At 50.0% G+C, this 26,540-nt stretch overlaps 7 protein-coding genes across 7 annotated transcripts; 3 read left to right on the top strand and 4 right to left on the bottom strand.

The window, feature by feature from the left end:
- Window positions 1–521: 521 nt before the first annotated feature.
- On the top strand, window positions 522–1,875 carry VFPPC_05909 (hypothetical protein; the record flags this gene model as incomplete). Its single annotated transcript, XM_022428484.1, has 6 exons — window positions 522–617; window positions 700–844; window positions 904–942; window positions 1,014–1,226; window positions 1,310–1,527; window positions 1,576–1,875. 6 exons carry the CDS (start codon window positions 522–524, stop codon window positions 1,873–1,875), a joined length of 1,011 nt encoding a protein of 336 aa, XP_022284288.1.
- Window positions 1,876–3,132: 1,257 nt separating this feature from the next.
- VFPPC_05908 (DNA replication licensing factor mcm5) lies at window positions 3,133–5,483 on the bottom strand (the record flags this gene model as incomplete). The annotated part of the gene is made up of 4 exons (XM_018285024.1): window positions 3,133–3,625; window positions 3,689–5,097; window positions 5,157–5,283; window positions 5,347–5,483. The coding sequence occupies 4 exons, from the start codon at window positions 5,481–5,483 to the stop codon at window positions 3,133–3,135; spliced, it is 2,166 nt and encodes a 721-aa protein (XP_018141970.1).
- Window positions 5,484–6,313: 830 nt separating this feature from the next.
- Window positions 6,314–9,514, bottom strand: VFPPC_05906 (histidine kinase; the record flags this gene model as incomplete). Its single annotated transcript, XM_018285023.1, has 3 exons — window positions 6,314–6,995; window positions 7,055–9,155; window positions 9,211–9,514. 3 exons carry the CDS (start codon window positions 9,512–9,514, stop codon window positions 6,314–6,316), a joined length of 3,087 nt encoding a protein of 1,028 aa, XP_018141969.1.
- Window positions 9,515–13,038: 3,524 nt separating this feature from the next.
- Window positions 13,039–16,600, top strand: VFPPC_05905 (GARP complex component; the record flags this gene model as incomplete). Its single annotated transcript, XM_018285022.1, has 4 exons — window positions 13,039–13,124; window positions 13,179–13,312; window positions 13,374–16,233; window positions 16,312–16,600. 4 exons carry the CDS (start codon window positions 13,039–13,041, stop codon window positions 16,598–16,600), a joined length of 3,369 nt encoding a protein of 1,122 aa, XP_018141968.1.
- A 727-nt stretch (window positions 16,601–17,327) lies between these two features.
- On the bottom strand, window positions 17,328–18,524 carry VFPPC_05904 (farnesyl pyrophosphate synthetase; the record flags this gene model as incomplete). The annotated part of the gene is made up of 2 exons (XM_018285021.1): window positions 17,328–18,251; window positions 18,405–18,524. 2 exons carry the CDS (start codon window positions 18,522–18,524, stop codon window positions 17,328–17,330), a joined length of 1,044 nt encoding a protein of 347 aa, XP_018141967.1.
- A 1,453-nt stretch (window positions 18,525–19,977) lies between these two features.
- VFPPC_13922 (DNase1 protein) lies at window positions 19,978–20,481 on the bottom strand (the record flags this gene model as incomplete). Its single annotated transcript, XM_018291694.1, has 1 exon — window positions 19,978–20,481. One exon carries the CDS (start codon window positions 20,479–20,481, stop codon window positions 19,978–19,980), a length of 504 nt encoding a protein of 167 aa, XP_018141966.1.
- Window positions 20,482–25,353: 4,872 nt separating this feature from the next.
- VFPPC_17957 (hypothetical protein) lies at window positions 25,354–25,734 on the top strand (the record flags this gene model as incomplete). Its single annotated transcript, XM_022429625.1, has 2 exons — window positions 25,354–25,511; window positions 25,590–25,734. The coding sequence occupies 2 exons, from the start codon at window positions 25,354–25,356 to the stop codon at window positions 25,732–25,734; spliced, it is 303 nt and encodes a 100-aa protein (XP_022285321.1).
- Between the last annotated feature and the right edge of the window lie 806 nt (window positions 25,735–26,540).

The following is a 26,540-nucleotide window of genomic DNA, read 5'->3' as shown; positions in this document are numbered from 1 at the left end:
AACTCGTTCATCCTAGGAGAATCTATCCTCAATTGATAAAACACTTATACGAACTTATATGTCGAGATGATTTGTGATACAAGTGAGGTTGTCCTTGCATCGGCTGCACGTCGTCATTGGTCCATGCCATGATGACTTCTCCGAACTCTTGCCCTATTAAAAGCTCCGAAAGCGTAACTCCCCAGAAGCCAGCGCTCCCTCTATGTGCTTGAGAAGACCAGCTGAGACTCTTGTACCCGGTTGGGCCAGGGTCAACCAACGTCACAGTCAGCCATGGCAGATGCCATCGGAACAAATGAATACATGGTTGGTACAAATCACATCTGCAGCTTGTAACCCAGTGTGTCCAGTTGCACCCCAATGTTGCAGACACCTGAACATGCTGCGCCTGGCTAACAGGCTACACCAATGCGCATCACCGTCATGATTGGTCTGCGTTGGGCCGATACCAATTCGTGAATGAGATGGGAGGTATTTGAAAGAGAGATGATTGAGGCTCTTCGCGGTGGTCGGGCGCAGTCATGGACGATGGAAATGCGACCGATCTGGGGCCTGATGAGAAGCTTTCACAGTCTCAGCTACGTGAATCTTTCTTGCAGAGTTTTTCGTCGGGTAAAGTATAAATAAAGCGCTGATGGTTGATCTGGAGGAATGGCCTGGTAAACAGCCTTCTTCACCTTTCCACTGACATCAATGAAGATGACTGGCAGAGCTTCTGAAGATATTACAGAGCGTTCTATGACGGAACTCTCCGGCATAACTTACGGCTCGGATGGCCCAGGTATTACTGCCTCTGATCCTCTGCATCCTGTCTTGGAAGAACTTCCAGAACATCCAGTATCAGGTACAAACTTCCCTCCGCAATATCTGGTCTTACATGGTGAAACTGACAAGTCTGCAAAGCACCCACATGGGTACTCCCTTCCAAGGATGAACTCCTTCGTATGATATACACCCTGTCTAATACCCCAGGGTGCTCCGACACTTACAGCCGTGGACTAACTTGGCAACAGATAAACACGACCTAGTCTCTGTTGCTGTCCTCCAAAAGATGGACGAGTCGTATGCCCTAACTCAGGCTCATCAAGGACCAGCGTTTCTTCTCCAACTACGATGGGACAGGAAAATCATCGAGACTTACGAGAGAATTATCGAGAGCTTTCGCAACAAGACACTATGTCCTGAAGAACATTGGGATTCTCTGGAGGAACTGCTTTGCAAAAAGTGTGAGTAGACAAGACGCCGTCATCCGGATTTAGCCCATGCACCCCAAATACTTTAGACTTGCGCTCATATCCGGTGTCTATAGACCAGTTCACCCACCACCAGATATCAGTCCTATCCCGAGAAACGCCCATCAAATCCGCAGTCCGCCAATTCAAAAAGCACGCAACGAAGGAACTTGGCGATGAACGCGCCAGCTATCTACCCGACGATCACAAAGACTACGTCATGGTCGGGACCCTCGGTAAACTTGATGTAATGGTTCGACATTTTGCTGAGACAGCATTAGGCGAGGGTATTTATGTTCGTTCCATCACCACAGACTTCATGTGCTTGAACTGACGAATCTAGAAACCGTTTTTGTCAGACACCATCGAGAGAGAAGGCATGCGGTACCTTTATTTTCCCAGCTTGCCACTTCGAATCACTTCCCGAACCCTTGTTACTTGCTGCTTGGCAGGACTGTTCTGCGTGCCTGTTATTTTCCAGGTTTCAGGCGTGGTGTCTCGAGCGGGAGCTATTGCTGCGTTTGGAGTAGGGGTCACCCTTGGGTGTTTTATCATGAATATTATATTTGATGATATGAAGGCGAACACTATGTTGACGTTGGCGCTTGCAGCTCTTTTGAGCAATTGTTTGACGAGTAACTAGTCATCTGTATACTTGCTACGAAATGTCTATCAGCGAGACGGAATAAAAGTTTCTTCTTCTTCCAAGTGTCCGTATCTTAAGTTGCACGTGTTTGTCTCATGAACTTTCGTTTCGTTATTCCGGCACTGCCTTGGTGATTTCAGGATACGCAACTCTATCATTGCGTTAGAGAGCTAAACCTCACCATCTACTTACCATCACATGTCCGTATCAACTCTCAACAGCAGCGTTTGCTAAATTTCCATTGTTATCAGAGGACATTACTCAGGCTTCACCGAGTACAGGCCCCAAGTCCGACCATCATGGCAGTGCACAAAACCTCACAGCATCACCCATCGCCACGTCAGACTTCAACACCAACGCAGCACAATCCAGTAAGGCTGCAACTTCCAACTCATTCAGAGCCTCACATCTCAACACCATCAGCAAGGCTTGACCGCAACTCTCTTCTCAACCGCAAAGCCAACCAACAAACTGTCAGGCAAGCACTCAGCCCAAAGGACGCAAAACGCTTCCATGGAACAACCAAGGCTACTCATTGGTGATGCCATGTTGCGCTGCAGAGGCAAAGCGCATCACACCCAACAGACGGCTCAGCCAATGGAAGCGGATGCCCAGCACACAATTGCTGCATGTCCAAGTCAGATGGTCACCACCTTTTGGCACCACAAGCGTCATCTTGTACTTCAAGTCACTCCATGTTCCGTGGACACATGCGGGCCGTCCCGCGGATGGGTAAAGCCACTGCACGACATCTACACCGGAAGTAGGAGGATTGTGGGTGTTGTGGTAATATGGGCTGGGAGTGGGATGAACCATCAAGGGTTGACGACTTGTGGAGTTGATGTGTTCTTCAGCCTGGTGGAACTGGCAGCCTTGCATGGAGAATCGTGTGGTTGATGATGGTGCGACTTACTGTTTGGTGTTGGCGAATGTGGTCCGCCGATTGCTGTTGATGTGAGACTACGACATCTTTGATGGGCATCAGACACAGATATTCAATCTCAGTAGCAGTCAAGAAGCAGCTTATAGAGTAACATGGTGTCTTCGATGACCCGATTGTGTCGTTGCATCAGGCCTTCACATGTACGTATTGCCACTCGTAGAACATAATGAAACCAAGTCATTTGCCATAACTATTCCACCATAAACCCAAGCGCCTAGCCTTATTCACAAACAAGCCATGATCCCCCAGACAAATACATCGTCGTTAAAAACAAAACAATCATGCCCTTCCACACCCCACATCACTCGTAATTAAGCTCCGTGTCGATATACCTGTGCACCCGAATTCCTAAACATAATTGTATCCCGTCGCTGTAGCACCATAAGCGCCCTGTTCAGCGCCTGCTCACTATACCCTTTACCCTCCACCATTTCTCTTCTCAGTGTAGCCAAACTTGTGCTCCATCCGATCGGTAATCGACGCTTGAGCTCAACTTCAAGACGATTCACTTCCTCATTCAACTCGCGACTACCCTGATTGGAACCCTGGTTGACGGCATCCATGGTGGAGCAAAGGAACAGGCGAATGGCTTCGTCAACATGCTCCTCCGTGGCAATTGGTGAGAGAGTCATTTTGGCGAGAGACTCCGTGATACGGACAATGGCTTCGAGTTGACGGACTGTGATGGGAATGGATGAGCGGGTGTTGGCTTCGAGTTCCGCGGCGTGAACTTGACGTCGTATTGAGACGAAATGCGATGAGAGTTTTTCCGCTGCTTCGGGGCTGAGACGAGGTGCGCATCGCCTAGAGAAGGGTTAGTAGGGCATTCATATTCGCAAGAATTAGGGCAGGCGGGAGGGTACATACGTCTTGCAGTATGTGATGTATCGTCTCATCTTGTCAACCGGAATCTCGGACTCGGCGACCTCTTCGGCACCGCGACCATCCATGTGAATACCCATTACGTGCTTGGCTATTCTCTCATCCTTCTCGCGGGTGTGCTCGTCCTTGACAATGAAGATCATGTCAAAACGGGACAAGATTGTGGTTTGAAAGTCAATATTCTCTCCGGGCGTCTTCATGTCATCATAGCGACCAAAGATGGGGTTGGCTGCTGCCAGCACAGATGTTCTGGCATTGAGGATGGTGGTGATGCCGGCCTTGGCAATCGAAATGGTCTGCTGCTCCATGGCTTCGTGGATTGCGACACGGTCTTCGTCCCTCATCTTGTCAAACTCGTCAATGCACACCACACCACCGTCAGCCAAAACCATGGCACCGCCTTCTAGATAGAATTCTCTCGAAGATTGGTCTCGTTGGACGGAAGCCGTCAGACCTGCTGCGGAAGAACCTTTACCGGATGTGTAGATGGAGATTGGTGCCGCCTTCTCCACAAACTTGAGAAGTTGCGACTTTGCCGTACCAGGGTCGCCAAGAAGCAGTACGTTGATGTCGCCTCTCAACTTCATACCGTCCGGAAGGATCTTCTTCGATCCACCTAGCAGCAGACAAAGAATAGACTTCTTGATGTCGCGATTTCCGTAGATTGAGGGTGCGATGCAGTCCGCCATGATGTTGTACAGATCCGGCCGTCGGCTCATTTCCAAGAACTCTTGCTCCTCTTCCTCGCTGTACGTGACATGTCCCTTGGCAGTATGATCCAAGTCGGTCTGGATGCCAACCGCTCTTAGGTACGGAGTCCGGATGGCAACTGCCCCGCTGGTTGACGAGTTCTTGGATGCCTTGTTTTGGTAGATTGAGAAGATACCCATGACCGTGCACCTTGATCCAGGGACAACACGGTTTGTAAGGTATCTATCAGCAGAGACGAGGACGTGGCGCGGCAACTCGCCAACAGGTACCTGATCCGGTGCTTCTTGTAACTTGATAATTTGCTGGTCAACAAATTGTGACTTCTCATGCATGACAAAATAAGGATCCAGGGGACACTTTGCGGTTGGGTCGTTGGGGATTCGCTTTCGACCGCATTGCCTAGGGAGCGTTACACCGGTAAAGCCACCCAAGACAGGAATGGTCTCCTGAAACTGACAGTTGCGGCACTGGATGTGCAGCTCTGTGGCCTTGGATGACATGACAGAAGCGCCAATGACAATACCGGGTACACGGACAAGCCTCGCAATAGTCATGGAATCTAGGTTACGGATTGACACGTCGTCCGCATCGGAATGGAGAAGGAGTTGGTGATCGGGAAGGTTGACCTCCTTCTCGTGGGGGAAGACGATTCGATGTGTACATTTTTTGAGGGCAGCCTCGAACTACTCTTACAGTTAGGCTCTGTGTTGTCAATCTCATGGTGCCGGGCAGGTCAACTGACGAGGGGGATTATGTCGGCAGGTTCAGAGGCTAGCTTATGAGCGAGCTCCTCGTTGAAGTTGATTAGGTCGCTGATGTTGACATCGCAGTAGAATCGCTTGAGAAGAGCATTCTCTCGTAGTTGATCACTAGTTATAGGGGTTAGAGATTGAACATCGCATTCGATAGATGATGTGTGATGCCCGACGTACCGGTAGACAAAATTATTGTCAAGTCGAAAGTCTAGAATGAATGTTTCCAGCTGCTGCAACAGTTGAAGTCGTGTGTCGCCGTTTTCACCGTAACTGGGCTCGTAAACGTGCGCTGAATAAACCGATTGGCGATCCATGATGAATTCTTCTGGGGACCTGCGGACTGGCAATTCTGCAGAATACGCAGAATTTCTGGGTGGCGTCCGAATGTGAAGAATGCTCAAGGCTGGAATACGGAGTATGCAGTTTGCAAATGGAGGGGCTTTGGTCAATGTCAAGCCAAGCAAGGGTCGCAAATGTCATTTAATGTCATTTACTAGGGCAACTGGACTTACGCGAAACCGACGCGTTTTTGAATCGACCGTTGACGCGACTTGTCAGGCGTAAAGTGTTTGACGCGTAAAGTGCTTACCACCGTAGATCCACTCTTGACACTGCTGTGGCTGGCGTGGCTAATCTGACCCTTGAGTCCCTTTGCGCCACAGCAACGACCTCCGTCAATCTCCAATGTACACTCAACTCAACTCAACTCAACCCAACTCAACTTTGCATCTTTCTCCAGGACCCAACGAGTCTCATTTCCTGTTGGCCGTTAGTATTGGCGAGGAATGCTCCGACTATTCTACAGCCCGATGACGAGCATCAATTTACAACGACTCGATCCAAAATTCCCCATATAGGCTCAGGCTCCTTTGATCAGCTGCATTGGACTTTGTTAGACTATTTCATTTTGGTCAAGTAATAGAATCCCGGCCTTTCAGAACTGCGTTTGTCACTCTTGTGCTCCCACTACCAGACATGTACGAGGAATTTGACGGAAATATCTCTTTCATCGGTAGCCTTGAAGTTGAAGCATTTCGGTGTAGGGGCAATTCGTAGGTACTAAAGAATGGACGCTAACTCCTCGGATATCTAGTAATGTTGATCCCACCTGCCTGTTTGTCAACTGACGTCTCGTTCGTGCATTCTAAGAGAAGACTCTCATCAATTCCATGGCTTCCCTCAAGGCCACTAAGCGCACCGGTTTCGTCAAAAATATGTCTACTCCGCTCTCAGATGCCTCCCTCTGCGTCGTGTGAGACGCCAGTCCCGTCAAGGCGAGAATGGCAACTGGCCGCAATTGATTGTGACGCTCAAAATTCCGAAGTTGTCTTGTGGCCTCAAGGCCGTCCATGACGGGCATGGAAATATCCATTAGAATGGCTACAAAGCAGTCTGGGTTCTGTATATACGTATCGCGTGCTTCTCTACCATTCACAACGGCTTCGTGCGGCCGACCGAGCTTGCCCATGTATGCGGACAATATCTTCAAGTTGATGTGATTATCATCAACAAGTAAGATTTTATTGGCAATGGCGGGCTTCTTACACACTAAGCTCGCATCGGAGACCAACACAGTCCGAGCCAGAGTCGGGCTTGTATGTTGTGGCTGGGGGTTTATTAACTCCGGGTTGGCAGCCGATTCTGTGAACGGCATGGGGTTCGATGGCTGAACCGGTGCAACAGCCTCGTCATTCAGCCGGACACCATACAAACTGTTGGACTTAGGGGACCTGGGCGGCTTGACAGGCGGCGAGGGGATTTTAGGTAGGCTCATCCAATGTTTGTAGGCGAGTTGTATCGACTTCGCTAACTTACGAGGCCCGATTCTATCCATTTTTTGTTAGAGACTGGTTTCGAGTTGAGCAATGGGGGAGGTTAGACCTACGGCTGCGATATGAAATCGAATACACCCTCATAACCGGCAGATTCATGAATACTAAATCGGCGGTACGCCGCAAGAGCATCCCGGCAGATGACCACGTTTGGCGTTTTAGTAAAATCGGAGAGCTCGCCGAATGATTCTGGAAGCGCATATTCTAACCAAAGAACTATGTCCGGTGCCAACTGCCCACCTATGTCAGGCGAAACTACTTCCATGTGGAGTGAATTCCGGCAAATGTCCTCCACCATGGCAAGTTTATTCCTCTCTGCGATTTTCACGGTGGAAAAGCCAGCCAGTTGGACGCGTAAGCCAGTGAGCTCTTGAACTTGATCCTCAAAGTCCTGGTCCTCCTTGGTTTTATCAGTATTTGCCGGGGACTGCGCGAGTGGTAAATGAACGGTAATCCTTGTCCCAACGTCAACTTGACTTTGAACCGAGATCTGGCCATGAAGCTGTGATACAATTTTCTTGGCAAGACTCAAGCCTAGTCCCGTTCCGGGTGAAAGGTCATTTTCTTGAGCAAAGGGTTGGAATAATCTGTATTGCATATAGTCTTGGCCAATACCCCGACCTGTATCCTGAACTGATAATGTAATGATGCGTTCACGTTCTGTTCTTGTCCGCTTCGCCGACGCTTTTTCTTGGCTCAGTGAGACCCAGATGGCACCCTGGGTTGTAAATTTGAGCGAGTTACTAAACAAGTTCAATATAATGCGTCGAATTGCACCCCCGGGTAAGTGGAACATCCAATTACAAGTTTGATCAACCTGCAAGTAGACCGATACGTCCCCGAAGTGTAGCCTCTGTCCTCCGTCGCGTGTGTCCCCAACACCAGGTCCAAGTTGCTCCATGGCTTGTGCGGCATCCATCTGGTTATGGGCGATTTCGTCAGTTTGTGTCATCCACGCATCGTGCCTAGACAGTTGTCTCACGGACATGTACTGGAAGTTGAAACCCGCAAACACGGTTTCCATGACTTCCTCTACTAGTCCATCGAACCTCGCATTCAGGTACAGGCTCCTTTTGCCAAAGTGTGCCGAACCTGCTCTCTGTCTTAGCCGCCAAGGGGTCACTGTAGACGCTTGCTTGTGTGGTGCTGCAAAACTATTGACCTTTGCATAGTCAAGAATTTGGTCAATAGTATCCATAAGGGTCCGACAGCATGTTTCAATTGTATGCGTTGCGTTCCCTTGAAAAACGGTGAGGTCCGTATCGTTGAGGAGCTCAATGCCAAGGACCACACCGTGTAAAGGAGATCGTAGTTCGTGAGATAGCGACCCTAATGCGTCTGACTTCGCCTGATTAACTTGCTGAGTCTCGAGTTTATGGACTTCAGCAGTAATCAAGTTAGAAAACCCCTTCAGAAGACTAAGTTCGCCTTCAACGGTGAAGGCTCTTGCTGCAGTTTGCGTATATGCAAAGCCGCCTGCAAACCACCGCTCTCTCTTCGAGTCCCAAACTGGTATGAAGGCTACGCTACGGGCGAATGCAAACATTTTATGAATTAAGGCACCTTCCCTTAGACGGCGGGGTTGCCTTTCTTTGTTCTCTCGGCCCTCCGTGGTCGTGGATGCGCTAATGTCATTGTCATGTCTGGACGGACGCGACAGATCGTTAACCGTGGTACATGGCCCACGATCGTCATCTGAGGAATCACTGGATTGCAACTCTCCAACGGCATCAAAGTTGAAAATCTTGCCTTCAGGATATCGGCGAAGCAGCTTTGCTAGGAACTGCTTGGGTAGATTTCCTTCGCTTTGCGCCAGTCTGCGCCTGTTTATGCTTGACCCGTCAGATGTGGAAAAACCGAGCAGCTCGCACATGACATCGTGATCTTCCGCTGGTAATGAGAAAAGCTGGTCATCGCTGCTGCTTGCTGAAGAGAGTCGGCTTGATGGTCTCTCACCCCCACCATTACCGGATGGTGACTGAACAGTAGGAGCTCTATACGAGCCCACTGTGACATCGAAGAATAAGCAACCCTCTATTTCAAAAGATTCTCGAATAATGTTGGCAGCTTTTGAAAATATAGCACTCCGGTCGTTTTCACGCAAGCCTGTCTGGCTATCTGGCTCGTAGGGCCCAAGGTAACCAGGTTGGGCTGCTTCAAAACGGTTCTGAAGCTGGCGCGACGACGCAAAAGAAGGGGCTTTCGTGACCTCCAGGGGGCCCCTCGGTAGGAAACTTGGCGAAGTCTGACGCTCCAATACCTGATGCGTATGCGGCCGTGGCAGAATGTTCCGGTTCGTCTCCGTTCTGTGCCACGCCTTGGCTCTCAAATCGTTGTTGCATAGTGTCCAAGCCGCCCTCGAACTTGGAGTTGTCCTCAAATGCCTTCACATTGGGTCCCTGTTGCCAGCAAGAAAGAGTAGATTTTCCTTCAATAAAAGAACCCAGTCCTCTATTTACACGCTCATTCCGCCGATACGCATGTCTAGACCTATTGGCTTCAAAGTAGTCCATGATGGAGCTTGAAATTTCCTTCAGGCTGCGTGTGCATTCATCATTCCAATCGCCTAATAATTTATTAGAACTTCGGAGAGAATAGGTACCGATATTTATTCCTTTATTTGTTCGTATAGGTACTGCAGCGTAGAACTGCGGGGACTCTCCAATCCGGCAGTATGGCTTCGACGAGAACCGGTCGTCGGTAAGAAGATCAGGCACAAGTGTCAGGGACAGCTCCAGCTCCTTGTGCGGTTGTATCGAACCTGGGTAATTTGTAGTATATAGCACATGTTCACAAGCTCCATGGTTGCGAGGGATTGCATTGCCACATAACAAGAGGCGAGTTGGACACTTGTCACTGGGCAATCCAGGAGTCAGAGGTGTTGACAAGGTTGCTTCAGCTACTATGTACTGATAGTTTGTGTCAAAAAGAGAAATAAATGCACGCTCAGTTCCTGTCTGATAGAGGCCGAGCTTCGCAAGCCCCGTCAAAACACTGTCGCTGGAAGTGGTCAACTCAGAACTTGGCATAGGGCGACCACTCTGATTTATGCGAAAGTCAGTGGTGAAAAAAGGCGCGTATCTATATATTGTGAGTAAATTGGAATACCCAAAAAAAGAAAAGAGGGGGTTGGTAATTCCGCTGGGTATCTCATATCTTACTTGAAAGCTTCGCACTCCCGAACTGCCTCCGTCACCAACTTGACTGGCCTCCGTGCCCTTGAGCTGGTACTCTTGTCACCATTGGGAAGCAATGCTTCCCCTGCCCCCAAATCCATACGCATATCCACGCGCATATCCGTCAGGAAATGCTATCGCTGAACATCGAATACGACCACCAAAGCTCCTTGTAGTTTTCGGGGCCGTGGGGAAGTACTTCGCGACCTGTGTGAGCGTGGGCAAATACCAGTTGACATTTCCCGGGGCGGGTACACTGAGAATATAAGTGTTCAAGTCTGGTAGTCCAGAGCTAGCTCATGGGACCAAAAAGGCCAAGAAGCTTGAAGACTGCTCTTTTTGCCATACCTTGATTCTCCACACTTTAGCATGGTGGTGGCTTTTGGAAACAATCATGCTTGTGCAGGTTGTAGACATCAGGTGTCTGGTGTCTGGTGTCTGGTGTCAATTCAATAGTGAGCCCATATTCCCCTCTGCACTCGACAGGGAAGCAGCAATTGACCAGACTCGAGGTCAAGTCTGGAAGGAGACAAACCAACAAACTGGACCAGACCACCACACACCGAGCACATGGATCCACGTCCACGTCCGATGGGCATGGTCTAGACTCTGGATTGTGGAACATTTACTCCGTACCAGACGTCATGTCCGGAGCCCATGCCGTCTGGTGCTAATTCCTTCGATGTTCAATGTTCAATGTTCATGTTCAATGGGGGATCTGGTGCTGCAAGATCCGATCCTCGATTCCGCATTGACGACAGGCAGCGGGGCTCAAGTGCTCTTCAATGTTCATCTGCAGCCAGGGATCAAGGCAACATTGAACATGAACCCTCAAATATAAATATTTACTCTGACCAGACTGCACATGTACCTAGGTATATACTGCACATGCACTCAAATCAGAGAAATGGAAACTCGGCCAGGCTGCTTACCGCAACATGCTGCACCCCAAAGTACCGCACTGGACTGTTTGCAGCACAGAAAGAAGTGCCAATACTTGGTGTATTCAGAAATCAGAACCCTCTCGCCATGAAACTAGGTTGATACTGAACCCGACGGTTTGGGCCTTGGACACAAGCCTTCGTCCCGGAGTGGCACATTGTGACATGGACAGTCCTTGACTCCTTGATGGACATGGGCCGAGGCGCCATATCTTCGCTTCAATTTTCAGTATTTCGGCCGAGACTTTCATGTTCTCCGCAAGGAATCTGATAGAAATCCTGCAGTGCTTCCCTTCTAACTTAGAATGTTTAAATGTTGGCTACACGCAGCAGTCAAGTGCTACATGTACATGTAACATTGAATCTTCTTCCTATGTAAGACTAAATCATCTCAATATTCCAGTCCCGCCCTGCCCTCACTTGTCCCTCACTTGTCCCTCACTTGTCCCTCCCTTCAGTCGTGCATGAGCATCTAGGAAACTCCCACACAACACATATTAATCGTCGCCAAGAACGATCATTCAGCAACTCGCAAATCAGAACGCGACAGCTGATCTTCTACGTGATTCTACCCGAAATTTACCTCTTACAATTGTCGCTCTTGTGACACATTGGTGCTCATCCATGCTGTGACCACCATGATGGGCATAGCGGCAGACCCTGTTGCACTTGATGACGACTAGATTTTATCCTTGACCGGCACGACTCCTTTTAACAAGCTGCCCAGCGTCAATAGCGCGATATCGAACAGCGGTCCGGTATATTAGAGGGCCTACAGAAGACATACATACCAGACATTCAGCACCAGATACTTGATTGCAGCTTGATAATTTGCCGTCGTAGATACATTCCAGTAGTCATACACTCGCGTACCTAGGTAGTTAATTCAGTTCTGAAAACACGAGATTGGCTGCAACATTGAAGAGTCGCATGACTTTAGTTGCCATTTCCCCGATGCCTCGGGATGCATCCATGGCCGTCTTGCTGATGGGAACTCCGCAGTGTACACACGATGATGCAATTTGTAGAACCATGATTTATGTTTGCATGACAGTCCAAGACGAGCAAAACAGGACCGGACATGGATCTACAAGCAGGATTCATGGCCGTTGCGGCGATTCCAAAGCCAAAAGGCACTCTTACCTGTGTCCGTCAGTGTGAATGAGTAATGGTAATCAAGCTATGATTGTTGCATTACTCCACATTGCGCGGTCGAACCTGTAAACGCCAAGGCAACAGTCTGGTGTGGCCCTCAATGTTAGCCGCAGGCAATCCAATAATCTATTGACAGTCATCGACGAATACTTATAAACCAGCACAAGACAGTTGAAGCTTGACAACATCCACTGGCATCATTTTTGCGCCAGTCTATTTTCGGCCTAGCCTGGTTCTGCTGTCATTTGCTCACCTATCATCACGTGTGGAAACTTTGTCACAAGTGGGGCAAGATTCGGATAATCTGCGGCAAATTATCACAACTCGGGCCTTGATGGTAGGTGCTTTGTTGGCCATCTGTCAACAGGTCAAGGGCCCCACAAATGCCATCGTGGCTACTACTCCTACCATAATGGAGAAGGCAGTGCTGACGGAAGCTCGATTTACCTAGTCAGCTTCTTCATCAGCATCACGTCTAATAGGCCTTGCCATTGACAATTACCATTCGAGACGACTTATACCATGGTGTTGCAGTGAATTTTGTACTAATATTTCTTTCTTCAATATTTTCTTCTCCTTGAAGCGTCCTTGAAGTGCATTGCTTGACCCGCCTTCTTATTTGTCTGCAAGTGCCAGCGATGATACCCCGGTAGCACTCCTTACTCGAGCCGTCGATACAGCCGTCGGCTACACGACAACTTCTAGGTATCCTACGTTGGAATACCCGTTGTAAACCTCCCACGTCGTCTTGTTATCGCGCATACAATGTTCTCTTCCGCGACTGCTGGCAAATCCGTCGACAGCCTCTCCACGCTGTCGCCTGGTCCTCGCCATGAAGTCTCTCTTCATAGGTTTGTTGCCATCTCGTCAGCTGGAGCTACTTTGCGCTAACACTTCACAAGCAGTCGACCCGGCCAAGGCCACCCTCGTTCCCCTTCAAGGCGAAACTCTGCGGCGAGCTCTATTCATTCGATAGGTGGCGTTCTGGATAGCTCATCCAGCACCTGGGCCAACTCTGTGTACGAGTCTGGCCAAAATGGTAATTCAGCAGATGTGGCGAACCGATTTAAAACATGTCATAAACTAATCCACATGTGTAGCTATCTCAACCCTGCTACAGCCCCCTATTGTTAGAACCGGCTTTCAACCACATACAGCAGCACCGTCGTCGAGCTCGCACAAACCCCCCACTGCCCGTGACATCCCACCTGTTACTCTGACCAACATTCCCATTATCGATGCGGCCGAGTTCAACCCGTATCTTGCGCAAGTTGGAGCCTTATATGAGCAATTGCGGCGCGTTAAAGAGAGCGAGGACGAATTTGACACTACTCGCCGCAATTCCAAACCAGACGAGCAGGCAGATGCCGGGTCGGAGGGTCTGCTCCGGCCAAGCACGAAACCAAGTAGGCGAGGGTCGACCGCTTCAGTTACATCGCTGGCATCTGTCGACGCACCGAGTCCTTCGCGCAGATCTAGCTCTGGATTCGGTCGCAAAGCCGTACATGGACCTGCGCCGCTATCGACTATTCCGACCGTGTACTTTGACCAAGACTTTCATCTCGAGAACCCGAGGACATTCGACGTTGTCAGCGAACGATCCGAAGTAATTAAGCCTCCACCATCGAGCAAGGACAGCACCTCAACTTCCGCCGCTCCAAGAAAAGCCTTGGCAACAAATGCAATCCTTCAAGAAAAGCTGTCGTGGTACATGGACACCATTGAGGTTCATCTGATCAATTCAATATCCACAGCATCCACAACCTTCTTCACCGCCCTGGGGTCTTTGAAGGAACTGCACTCTGAAGCTGCAGAGTCCGTGGAAAGGATAAAGGCCCTCAGGCAGGAACTCGAAGCACTTGATCAGGAGATAGCCACCAGCGGTCTGCTGATTGCTCAAAAGCGGCGACGGCAGGAGAACCTGCGGAAATTGAACGATGCCGTGTATCAATTGCGACATATTGTAGACGGCGTTGGTCGCTGCGAATCACTAGTCGATGCTGGTGAGGTGGATAAAGCTTTGAGAACGATTGACTCTCTAGAGAAGCTGATAGCTGGTGAGCGTGCCGAAGTGGAGGGGATCGAAACAGCGGGCATGGAGTTGCGGGATTTGCGAGGAGCGTCAGCGTTGCAAGGTGTCCACCAGGACTTAAATACCCTGCGCTTCAGAGTTGGAAAAGCCTACGAATCACAATTTGCCAGTGTCTTGCTAGCAGACTTGCGCAAACACGCCGAGTCTGTTTCCACCCCAGACGTCCTTCTGCGATGGAACAACGCAGCATCCAGATCACGGGGCGGCCACACACGATCACCTTCAGTATTCCCTTCGTATCTTGCGGCAACAGAAGGGCTCAAAGCACAGCTTATACCCAACATGAAGGGACTGCATCGTGCCAAGTACGTTGTAACTGCCGCGATGGCATACCGAGACGCAGTCCTCCGAGAAATCCGTAACCTGATTCGACGCCCTCTTCCGAGTTCCAGCGATGACGATAACGAGTCCATGCTGTCTGTGTCGACAGCCAGCGGAAGCAGGCATTTGTCTAGCCAGGAGAAATCTGCCAACTTGGCAAGAAACCTACGAGCCCTAGACGCGGAAGATGCAGAAGATCTGCTAGTCAAAATTTATGTTGGTGTGACAGAGACGTTGAGACGCTTGACCACGCAAGTCAAAGTGCTTCTGGATATTGCGAGCAACCTCTCAGACGAGTCTAACGCAGATGGTGTCAAATCACCGCCGGTCAAGTCGCCAGTTACCAGTCCCCGCCCGGACCGGCACATCTCCAACCCAATGGCCGCAGTCGATATCGAGCTGCAGGAGGAACTTCACAAGAGTCTGGATATCAATAGTCTCCTAACACAAGCCGTCGATATCGCCAACGACAAAATTGTCAAGATTCTCAAGGTCAGAGCAGAACAGGCCACTCATTTGCCATTGGACTTGTTCCTCCGATATTTCACTCTTAATTTGTACTTTGCAAACGAATGCGAGGCCATCTCGGGACGGAGTGGTACTTCTCTCAAGACAGTGGTCAACGGACATATCAAAGAGTTTGTTCAACGGAACCGTGATACCGAGATGCAGAAGCTTGCCCAAGGCATGGAGTCAGATCAATGGAACGCAAAAGATTTCACAGAGACCAATACAAAGCTCCTGGATCTGATACTGGACTCCAGTACGCAGGATGCCTCAGTGTGGACAGAGAACAACAAGATTTGGATTCCGTATCGCGAGCTGGAGAAGCCTGATGCAATAACTGAGCCCCCCGAGACCAACGGCACAAGTAAAGAAAAGACCCGGTCTGCGGTTATTGAGTTAGAAAAGTTCATTTTACCCAATTCGGCAATATTATGTCTGGATGGCATGGGCAACTTTTTGCATTTGATTGCGGGAATACCATCAATGACAACAGATGTAGCATCTTCATTGATTGCGTATCTCCAACTTTTTAACTCTCGATGCACACAGTTAATCCTGGGTGCTGGTGCGACTCGTTCCGCGGGACTTAAAAATATCACCACAAAGCACCTCGCTCTCGCGTCACAGGCATTGTCGTTTACGGCTACTCTGGTTCCTCACATACGCGAGTTCGTCCGAAGCCACGCCGGTTCAGGGGCTGGAGTGTCGAACCTCATGGGAGAATTTGACAAAGTACGTAGACTCTTACAGGAACATCAAAGCAGCATTCACCAAAAGCTGGTCGATATTATGAGTGGTCGTGCAGCTATCCATGCCAAGAGCATCAGGGCTATTGACTGGGACACCGCAAAGCAAGGAGTGGTCCAGCCGTATATGGAAATTCTTGTCAAAGAAACAACTACGCTACATCGTGTTCTTACCAAGCATCTTCCCGAAACATCGATTCAGGTGATTATGGGACCCGTCTTTGCCAGCTACAAGGACCAGCTAGGAGCTCCTCTAAAAGAGGCCAATCCCAGGACAGAAGCTGGACACCAGAGGTGAGTTTAAACTTTCGTGGCCACAGGCTCGCAGCACCCAAACACGGTGATACATTAGAGACTGACCAACATTTGCAGTATGGTGCGAGATGTAGATTTCTTTTCATCACGACTAGGCAAGATCAATGGATTTGGAGATGCCGGAGACTTTCTTGGCGACATTGTCAAGTCGAAGGAGGTGAAACCCAAGACGCCAGAGCCAACAGAGAGCACGGAAGAGCCCAATGGCAACGACCAGACAGAAGACGACAAGAAGACCAGTGAGGCCACGCCAACAGAAGAAGCGGAGGAGACTGAGGGAGCAAAGGAACAAGACGGAGATGAGGGGCCATCCAAGGAAGGTGATGCCAAGTCACCAGAAGTTTGATGAGTTGCCTAACGATGACAGGGGTTACTGCAGAGAATGGCGGCCCGTCAGCATCTAGGGGTGGACGCCCAACATGCTGAGCCACTTGTCGAAAATGTACCTATTACATAGTGTATGACTACCTGTGTAGGGCACTATATTAGAAATTTTTAGATGATCCATGATCAACAGTTGGGATGGTCTGCACAGTCATGAAGATGGTGTGATACCCATAGTGAAACAATGAATAAGTTACCCAGGTGACGCAGCTAAGACCGAAGGGCAACGAAAGAATATACAGAAACATACTCTACAAAATCAATCTCTCTACCGCCGACTCCGTGGTGCCGTTTTGCGCACGATACAGAGCGTCTTCTACAATAAGCACTATTGGACGATGCACAACGTACGAGAAACTACTCTCCAGCATGTGCCACGGGGCACAACGTATCACCTACTTAGTTGGTACCGCGCCCGTCACTATCCACGTCCGGTCCAGGAATGCAACGCCAATAGTGAGTCACGGGGTGTAATGCTTCTACGGAGACATTGCCACGGCCAGGCTCATAAAGACTATGAATATGAACTTGTGAAAGGTACTCATCTCAAAGTTCTGATAAATCTTGCAGGCACCAGCCTTTGCCTGCCATGTATTAATCTACCTGGACCTCTACCTTTAACGCAATCATATTTCCATCCATGCAAAATCATCTACTTCATTATTGTTCCTGTCGACCCCCATCGCAACTTACTTGGTTCGCTTGTAAATCTTGTTGAGAAACACCTCAAACACACCCTTCTTCAGGCCCTCACTCTCATCAACCTTTTCAATCATCTCGCGAATCTCACCAGCCCTCTTCTCCTCAAACGCCTCATACCGCTCCTTGAGCTTCATATCATCAAAAAGCTTCTTGATGACCGCCTCCTTCGCATCGTCCTTCTGGCCGTAGTTGTCCTCCAGGATCTTGCGCTGCTCGGGGGTAGCAATCTCGAGCGCCTGGTTGACCAGCCACGAGCACTTGTTGTCCTTGATGTCGGTGCCAATCTTGCCAATGTGCTCGGGGAGCCCAAAGTTGTCGAGGTAGTCGTCCTGGATCTGGAAGTACTCGCCGAGCGGGATGAGGATGTCCTCGGCCTGCTTGAGGTTCTTGGGCGTCGCGAGGTTGAGCTGGTGCAGGGCCAGCGCGACGGGCAGGTAGAAGGAGTAGTAGGCGGTCTTGTAGATGACGATGAACTGGTACTTGGTCATGGAGAAGTTGTCGAGGTTGACCTTGTCCTCGGGGGCGGTGAGCAGGTCGCACAGCTGGCCCATTTCGGTCTGGAAGGTCGTCTCCTGGAAGAGCTCGACCATGTCAATGTACGAGGGGTGGCTGCGGAAGTATTTCTTGAGGAGGACGTAGATGCTCGACTCGAGGATGAAGGCGTCGTTGATGGCGATCATGCCTACGCCTTCTTGGCGGTACCAGCAGGGCTTGCCGCGGCGCGTGATGCTCCCGTCCATCATGTCGTCGGATACGAGGAAGAAGGCTTGCAGGAGCTCGGTGAGCCAGCCGAGAGTGGCGGCTTGGAAGTATTGCTCCTCGTTGAGGGCGGAGTCGAGGAGGAGAGAGACGGAGTCGGGGACGGACATGCCGCGGTTGCATTTTCCGCCGATAGGGTTGGTTTCGAGGTTCTGGAGTTGGTTAGTACATGGAGTATCGTGATGAATGGCCATTCATGATGCCGAGTAATAAACTGCCACTTCCAACAAAAGAAACAAGAAATGACCAAATAAAACCCAAACATGATCAAAAGACAACAGGTTGTCAAGGTAAATAATACTCACAGCTTTCAGCCAGTCAAGCTCCTCCTTGGGAAGCTTATACTTTCGCGCATGGTCCAAAATAGCCTCCTCCAGCTTCGGGTACACCGCCTCAAACTCCTTGAGCGTCGTCTTTTGCGCCATTTTGAAAAATAAATGTCGACTAGTTCAAGCAATATATGCTTCTTCTCCTCGTTAGACAAGTCTCCCACTTGAACGAAAGTTCCAATTGGGTTGCAAAAAGGTATAAAATCACCAGCACGATGAAGGAGGGGTATCGGTCTGGCACGCAACGGAGGTGGGGTGGGAAATTACGGGGACAAAAACTCAGGGTTCACTCAATTGAAGGCGGTGGGATGGGAATTGGAGTAGTCATCAGCCACAGCTGAGCCACATGTGTAGCCACACATTGCACAACGTGGGAACAATGCCAATCAGTAGGCTATTATCGTGTCAGGTGTGACAACCCTCTGCACAGGTTGCGGTTCACATGCCTGATTCAGTTCAGACTCTGTGCGGTGCAGCCATGGACAGTTCTGTGTAGTGCAACCGTGTAAACAAAAAAGATCGTGTCAGCACAGGAGTGCTTGGTATGCCCCTTGGCTGCCTCTCTTGACACTGTCGCGCTGGAGGCATCAAGGTTTGACCAATCGCAGAGTGCAGCTCAGGACAAGACCCAAGTCCCACACCAGAGTGGGAAGTGACATACCGAAATGTTATTGGTTCCGCGGCCCCTCACAGCTTGACCCCGACGTTTTGGTCGGTTTGTTCACCTTCAAATGTTCGGCTTTGGGTTGCCGTTTACCCCTTGGCTTGATTCTGCCCCACCCACACCGCAGCCACACCTCACACTCACACTTCGACACGTCAACACACAATGGAATGAATGGGAACCGTAGGAGAGTAAGTTGTATGGGCTTTCTATTCATATCCAGTCTCTAATGTTCTAAGGGGTATATACTCGTCCGAATTGTATGTGCAAATGTCTTGAAAAGGGTATTCTATAAAAGTTTCCTTAAAGAAAGTAGAGAAGTACCAAAATGATTTTGCAAATGAGTGCCAGACTCTCAAGTGCCGTCTGTCTTACACGAGTGTAAGATCTTGACTGGCACACCAAGCCTGTGGTGAAGTGCTAGAATGGGACGAAAAAAATTGTAGTGGTAGGTGCTGAAAGACACTGGTGTCTGCACCAGAGTAAGCCCCTATTGTAGAAAGATAATTTCCCATGGCCATTGACCCCCAAATAAGTAAAAAAAAAGATAAACGATTCCCTACCCGGCTGCGCCAGTGCTGCCTGAGCTCATATGTATTGTTCCCTGTTAAACCCATGAAACCTCGGGCCTTGTCGGTAAGACTCGCGAGGGGTATCTGTTTGTGTTCCCTGAAATTTCGCTCCTTTTTCCGTTTTTGTTGCGTTCCGTATAGAATCATAGCATCATGATATCTTGAATTTAGCTTGGCACGTTCTTCGACAAGACACAGGTTCGAACCCTCAAGGTTCAAGAACACCCTGTCTTGCTGGAAGAAACAGTTGCTTGACCGGCGTGCCGAGCCCAAAAGTAAATCACAGGTGGGTTGTTGATCAAATGAAGTCCGCTTACTGGGCCTCGGCGAAGTTCATGCCGGTGGAGCCAGAGCCGAGGGTGGTGATGAGGTCAACCTCCTTGGTGGCCTTGGTCTGGACGTCATCAGGAAGCCAGTAGCAGTTGTTGCAAGGGAAGACTTCGCAGCCAGACATGGGAGACTCGCCCTTGGCAGGCCACATCTGCTTGACGTTGTCGTGGTCCTTGGGGTCGACGATGGCAGAGACATCGAAGTAGGTCAGGCCGTTCCAAGCGTTGAAGTTGACCTCGCCCAGCATGCCGGGGACGTTGTTCTTGCCGTCCTGGATAGCATAGAAGTTTCCGATCCAGTTGTCAGGGAACTGGACGACCTTCTTCTCAGCGTTGCTGACGGTAACGGAGTCGAGCTGGGAGGAGCCATCGCTGGGGGTGAAGTAGACAGTGCGGGTGGCATCGTCGAGAGTCCAGAAGGTGACGCTGGCGGCGCTGGCAGCAGCAGCAGAGGCAACGAGGGCCAGAGCAGAAGTAGCGAAATGCATCTTGATGATTGTGTTTTTGGTCTTGTAGTTGTGTTGAAGGACTGTTGTTGGTCTCGAGAACTAGCCTCAGAGATGTATTTTCAAGAGATTGAAAGAGTTGGTAAAGAACGGAGCCTAGCCGTTGTATAGTTTGAGTTTCAAGAAGGAATGTAGAAGCTATCGAGGAGATGAGCTTCAAGAATGAATGTAAGTCCGAAGACAAAACACAACAACAAGTGATAAATGACGGTGGGTTATTTGGTTAGCATCTAGGAAGAGATTCGAGATCTGTCGGGGGCGGGGAGGCTTGATTTATACATCTTACCCTCGCACCAAAATGCACGAGGTGTGACACGGACAGATTTTTTGTGAAAGAATTGTTCTTTTCATGGGTCTTCCATGGGCATTCGTGGGTCAAGACACGGAGCAAGGCCGAGTTCGAGAACCCAACTGGGGGCAAGGGGTGACAACAAGAGTCCACCAATATCCACACAGCCTCGGTGACATGTATAGTACTGTATCGTGGACACATCAGTGTACATTGTACACTACCTAGGTATGCCGGCAGTGTGCAGTATCTCGGGTTCGCACAACTTGAACTGGGCAGGAGACCCAGGAGGTACGGGGTGTGGTATTGACCCAATGCCAGGGTCGCCACGTTTGCTTCCGCATCGTGGGCGATTTACTCGTGCGCTAGCTTCCTTTGTCTCCGTTGAGGCGGTATGGGTCCTCAAGTTGACCCACGAAGTGGAAGTGCTGAATATTCCGTGGTCGTTGGTACAATACTTGACTAGATTTGGTCTTTGGCCCGTTTTCTATTGTCAGAAGTCTGGAGTATGGGGGGGTTCGTTCATGAAGGAGAGGGATAGCAGATACCAGTGGTTTTCTCGACGCCACTCCCATGAGAGAGGTGTATATGTAGCTATTAACCGCACGTTACAGTACGGATAAACGGTGTGCCACGGCGTCAAGTCAAAAGGAAAATGCTCCGCCCTAGCGAGTCGTTGCACAATTCGGGGAAACGAAACACAACGGGGACGGCAGATGCTGTCGTTGCACGGTGTGCGCTGTTTTTGCTCGTGCTGTGTTCCATCAACGCACATACCAGACTTTATGCCGCAAGGGCCAAGTTCAACCGACTCGACGGATTCCAACGGCCTGGCTTGATTCGTTCAACCCGCAAAACATCTTGGGATAGCCTTCCGTGGCGGTCCGCCCCCGCCAGGAACAGAGTTTTTCTAAGCCCTTCTAAAGTCGCTTGGCGTGCCACCCACAAACTTTTTGGGCTTTTCCCTTCAATTGCGTGCCGTAAAAAATTGGGAATGTCCAACTTGAAGCTTCCGGAAGCCTTCCGTAACCGTTTGACTCATTGTTTTATTTCATCAGAGGCGTCGTTTGTTCGACTCGACTTTATTAATCGTGCTCGCCACTCCCGTCGGTTGTCGCGTGGCCGCGATACCCAATGTTGCCAATGTGCCTGCAAAGCGTCTAGTTTCCGGCAAGTGGAGGAACATGGAGCAGAAAAGACGACTTTAGAACAGACGTGCAGGGAGCCAAGGTTCCAGCGTCGCAATGCCAGGGGTGTATCGGTCGGCACCGCAGGCTTTTTTTTTTCTCCCCCCTGTTCTGTGTGTCTGTGTGTCAAGCATCAACAATCTTTTGGCTACTGCACTGTGCGGACGGTATTACGGCAAGGCGGGTACCTGATACAGTCGAGGCCGCGCCAAGCCATATCGAGGAACTGTCTATCGAGCGAGTTTGACTGTGCGCCGGCGGATCAACATGTGTTGCACACTCGAGCAAGGGTGGTCTCTAGTCGGCCATGGATGCCCGATCGGCTCAGGGTCATCCATGACCAGGCCATGACTTGTCCATGATCTAAATATGACTTGGCAGATGTCGATTGATGGCACAGCCAGCATGGCGCCTCAGCTGAGATGGCTGGAGAGACAAGTGTGAAGTGTACTGCAGTGTGAAAAAGAAACAAGAGCAAGCAAAACATAGCAGGCAAGAGGTCACCAGGATCAGGCAAGAAGCTGGATGTCAACTTTCCGCCCGCTCGTTCGTTGGGAGCGCTGTGGTCTCCATCCGTACTGTATTCGACACAGTAGAGTAGAGTCCGTGTTTCGGGTTGGTTGCCTGGCGTTCAAAAGCTGCGTGCGTGGCCTGCTTGTCTGGTCTCCAAAATTCTCCTCTTCAGCCGCCGCTGGGCCACGATCAGGAAACAAGAAACAAGAAAACAAGAAACACAAGCAAACGCCAAGTTTTGCGCCGTTTCTCCTAGCTGCATGTGCGCCGGTTACGCAAGACCCTGCTTCGGGCTGTTATTGGCTCGGCATGCAGCCTCGAGTTCCTGGTACCTGGCATGGGCCTAAGCCATCCTCTGCACATCCTGGTCGACCATTCTTGCCTGTGTTCCGATTTGGTGGGTGCTGTCGAATGCGGCCAGCCAGCATGGGTCTGGTGGTTGGTGCGTGTCACTTTTTTTGTTCTTCGCGGCCTGCTCGGTCTTCAACCAGACGAGTCTCACGAATTTTTGGCAGTTGACCAACGCACCGGACCCGATGTCTTGGTGTTGATAGTTGTCTGATTCACTGCACATTTCAGCTTTTGTCACTGACCACCAGACATGTGCACACTCGGTCTGGCGGTTCAAACGCCGTGTGGGCACATGCAACTGCTGTAACTGGTCACAAACACTGCTGGCGTGGCGTTCCGTGCCCACTAAAAGAACAACGGCGAACCAGTCTGGACATCTTGTAACAGCCTGGCATTCTCTTCAGCCAGTGATAGCGAGAGACTTGACGTGGCTCCAGTGGGCTTCGGTGGGCTGTCAGGTACCCGATGCCACTGACAACCATTGACATCGGGATGGGACGTAAGTGTCTGGTGGGCTGGTACTTGCAGCAGAGTGAGAATTTGGCTGTTCTCGACTGTTCCTTCCTGGTCGCCGAGCCTCGAACTGTCCATGTCTGGTTCAATGTTGAGCTGTTAAACGGGGGAGCACAAAAAAGACGCATAACGAACACCAAGAACTTTTTCCAACCAGTCCACATTGATTCCTTGCAGGTGGTTGGTCGTCAAGTCTCCGGCGATTGTCACCCTCACCTCGGGTGCCCTCAAGCTGAATCAGAGGTTCAAAGTTGCTGAGTACCCAGGTACCCGAGTTCCGTGCTTCAATGGAGATTCCGGCTGGGATCATGACAGCAGAACACAAAAAGTGCTCACATCCAACTAAAATCTGGTGCTTCGGCCCAGCACAGACATGCATGTTGCTTCAATGCAGTGACGGGAAGATGGCCGCCTCGACGCCAGTTTGTTCTGATTCCCGACTTTATTGTATTATACGTGAAGCATGGCAAACAAAAACTCTTCAGCCTGGCCAGGATCCTCAAACTTTGAGACACCACAGAGAAAACTCAGCCACGCCCACTGCAATGTCGGGTTTTGCACACATTTTGCTTTGTTTTGCTCCCCAAGGTACAGTACTTTAGACTGCTAACGTGTGTAATACTCTGCAATGTGCCCAAAGGTGCTGCCAATGCGCGCGCAATGCCTGTGCTTTTGCCCACAGCGTCTTGAGCGTTCATGATTCAGTCTTGGATGGGCCTCACCGACCGTCGCAACCTGAACCAGACTCCACGAGTCACCCACTCCAAGAATAGGGCCTGAGTGGGACACGACATCGAAAAAGTCTTCAATGTTCTGCTCTGTGCTTTGCAGCGATACTGTACAGCACTGTACAGGAATCTCTTTGTTGCCTGGTCCCGCTGGCCATTATGTCCAAGGCTGGTACCAAGGTTGGTGCGCACCAAGAGGTGTCTGGTGCATGAATTTTTACACTCCGTTTGTACTTACTTGCATACAGACGAGGTTTACAACATCGTCGATCTGTCGTCAAGGTCTTGACACTGGTGGTGAAGATCAGCACTATGTAGCCCTACGAATTCAAATCTACGTGTAATGGTTTCTTTGTTCCTGGCGATCATTGCCGATGTACACGAGTTCAAAGGTTCCAGACGCAATCCTTGACCGCGCCTGCAGCTGACGTCCCCGCTTCAGTCGCTGTTGGATGAACTGAAGCAGGTTTACAGGTGCATGCATGGTGATGGCGGTATCAAGCCAATGAGCAACCCAGGACACTTCTGCTCTGTTCCACTCCACGATGGAATCAAAAATGTGTCGGGCGTTGTACCTACAGGGAGTCCGTGCAGTACAACAGTTGAAAGAGTCGAGACTGTTATGTGCTCAAGTGGTTGAGATGCATGATACTTGACGCCCATTGTGGGACGGAGACTTGACAAAAATGGAGCGAGACTTCAAATATTGAAAACATTGTGCATTCATTCCGCTGTGCAGTTCCGTACAAGGCCGGTGAAGGCGCCCGGCATCCCAAGACAGCTGAAGAAACATGCAGCTCTGTACTGCACGGTACGACGGGTATAAAGGAGGACAATCAAATATCACCGACAGCTCTGAGTCGCAAGACGCCCGTGACAGACAAGAAAGAATCAATGTGTCCTGTAACAAAATGAAGATACTGCGGGAGCCAAAACGCATGGCAATTGTGCCAACATTGGCGTAATTATCCTTTCTCAATCATTTCCAGTCGATGTTTGCTCACTCATATGAGTATTACGCCGTCTACTCGACAATGACCAGCCACTTATTTACGAAGGCAATTTTGGCGAGAATCAACTTGAGTGGCAGAGATGTGAGGGGTGTCCGGGTGTCCCGGTGTCTTGGAGCAAAAATTAAATGCAACCAGATCAAGTTTTGGCTGTTGGCTGTCCAAACATGGACTCTATGCTCGTTCTCATATGCACGAAAGGTTTGAGATGGTGTGATGGCTGCTCATGGGCGGAGTTGTCGCACGTAGTTGTGACGTGAAGAATGGCTGGGCGCGCAGGTGTTGCAACTAAGTCGATACGAGACTACTGTAGCATCCGAGGCCATTTCCTCGCAAGCAAACGAGCCAGACTCAACCTTCCTGGTTGCTTTGTTTTCAATTGTCGCACCCGGTTGCGGCACGCTTGCGGCAAAGTTGCTCAGCACAGTCGGTAAGCATCGAGATCCACCAGTTCGAATTCGCCCAGGAAGGAAATTTGCTCACACCAGAATCAGGGTAGCGCATGCAAGATAACAGTCATGGTCTGGAGCACGACTTCCAGCCTGAACATTGAAAGCGTCTGGACCTTTTGGCCCTGCACTGTAAGCACTGTAATCATCACATGTGCAATCATTCAGGTCGAGTCTGGAGTAGTGACTCGCTAGCGGCCAACACTGTGAAAATTTTCAGAACGATTCAGTGAAGGTACGCTAGTCCGACTCGCTATCGCACTAACACAACACAGCGAGTGCGACTGGAGCGTTTTCAGGTTTCAAGGCATCAATGATCCAAACATCCGAGCAAGGCACGAACTTCATGCCTAAGACTTTAGGTTTAAATATTAGAGTACTGTCATTGGACGACGCGTTGACTTGCAGATGCTTGCCGAGGAGAAACACAAACCAAGCATACCAACACCAAGTGCATGGGGGCCGCACGTGACTTGAGAGGACGTGAGAAAATATGCGATGGCAAATGTAATGGCCCATCAATGTTGATAGAGAAGATATCGCCAGCCTGAGTCCTCCATCATGTTGAAATGCTGCTGTTAGCCACGCATGATGCCAGTCGAAGTTTCCATATGTACCGCACGTGAGAGGATAAGGCACAAAACGACAGGTCCAAAGAGGTCTCCGAATTCAGCTAGGAGTAACAGACTTGTCACTCCTAGTGGCGTGATTAGTCATCCATCTAACGAAGTCGGTAACAGCCCCCAAACGTCGTTCAAGTCCAGAACCGTGATATACGGTACTCCGTAGATCAATTTCCAGTCCCGTTTATTGACAAAGATGCAATGGGTCAATTGCAGTACATCAAACTAGCAAATATGCATTAGACAACCTCGTCAAGCACAAGGTTAACCTAGTCCAACAGGCAACCATGTGAGAGAGCTAATTGAGTGGCTGGCTGTTGTCATCTCAGTTCGCATTCCGGGGGTACCAACTTCCCCTTGAGGTGACTGCAAACAAAA

This window comes from Pochonia chlamydosporia, chromosome 5 (genome assembly GCF_001653235.2).
Source record: "Pochonia chlamydosporia 170 chromosome 5, whole genome shotgun sequence".
Classification (NCBI taxonomy): domain Eukaryota; kingdom Fungi; phylum Ascomycota; class Sordariomycetes; order Hypocreales; family Clavicipitaceae; genus Pochonia; species Pochonia chlamydosporia.
This window is presented reverse-complemented; position numbering and strand designations above follow the sequence as displayed.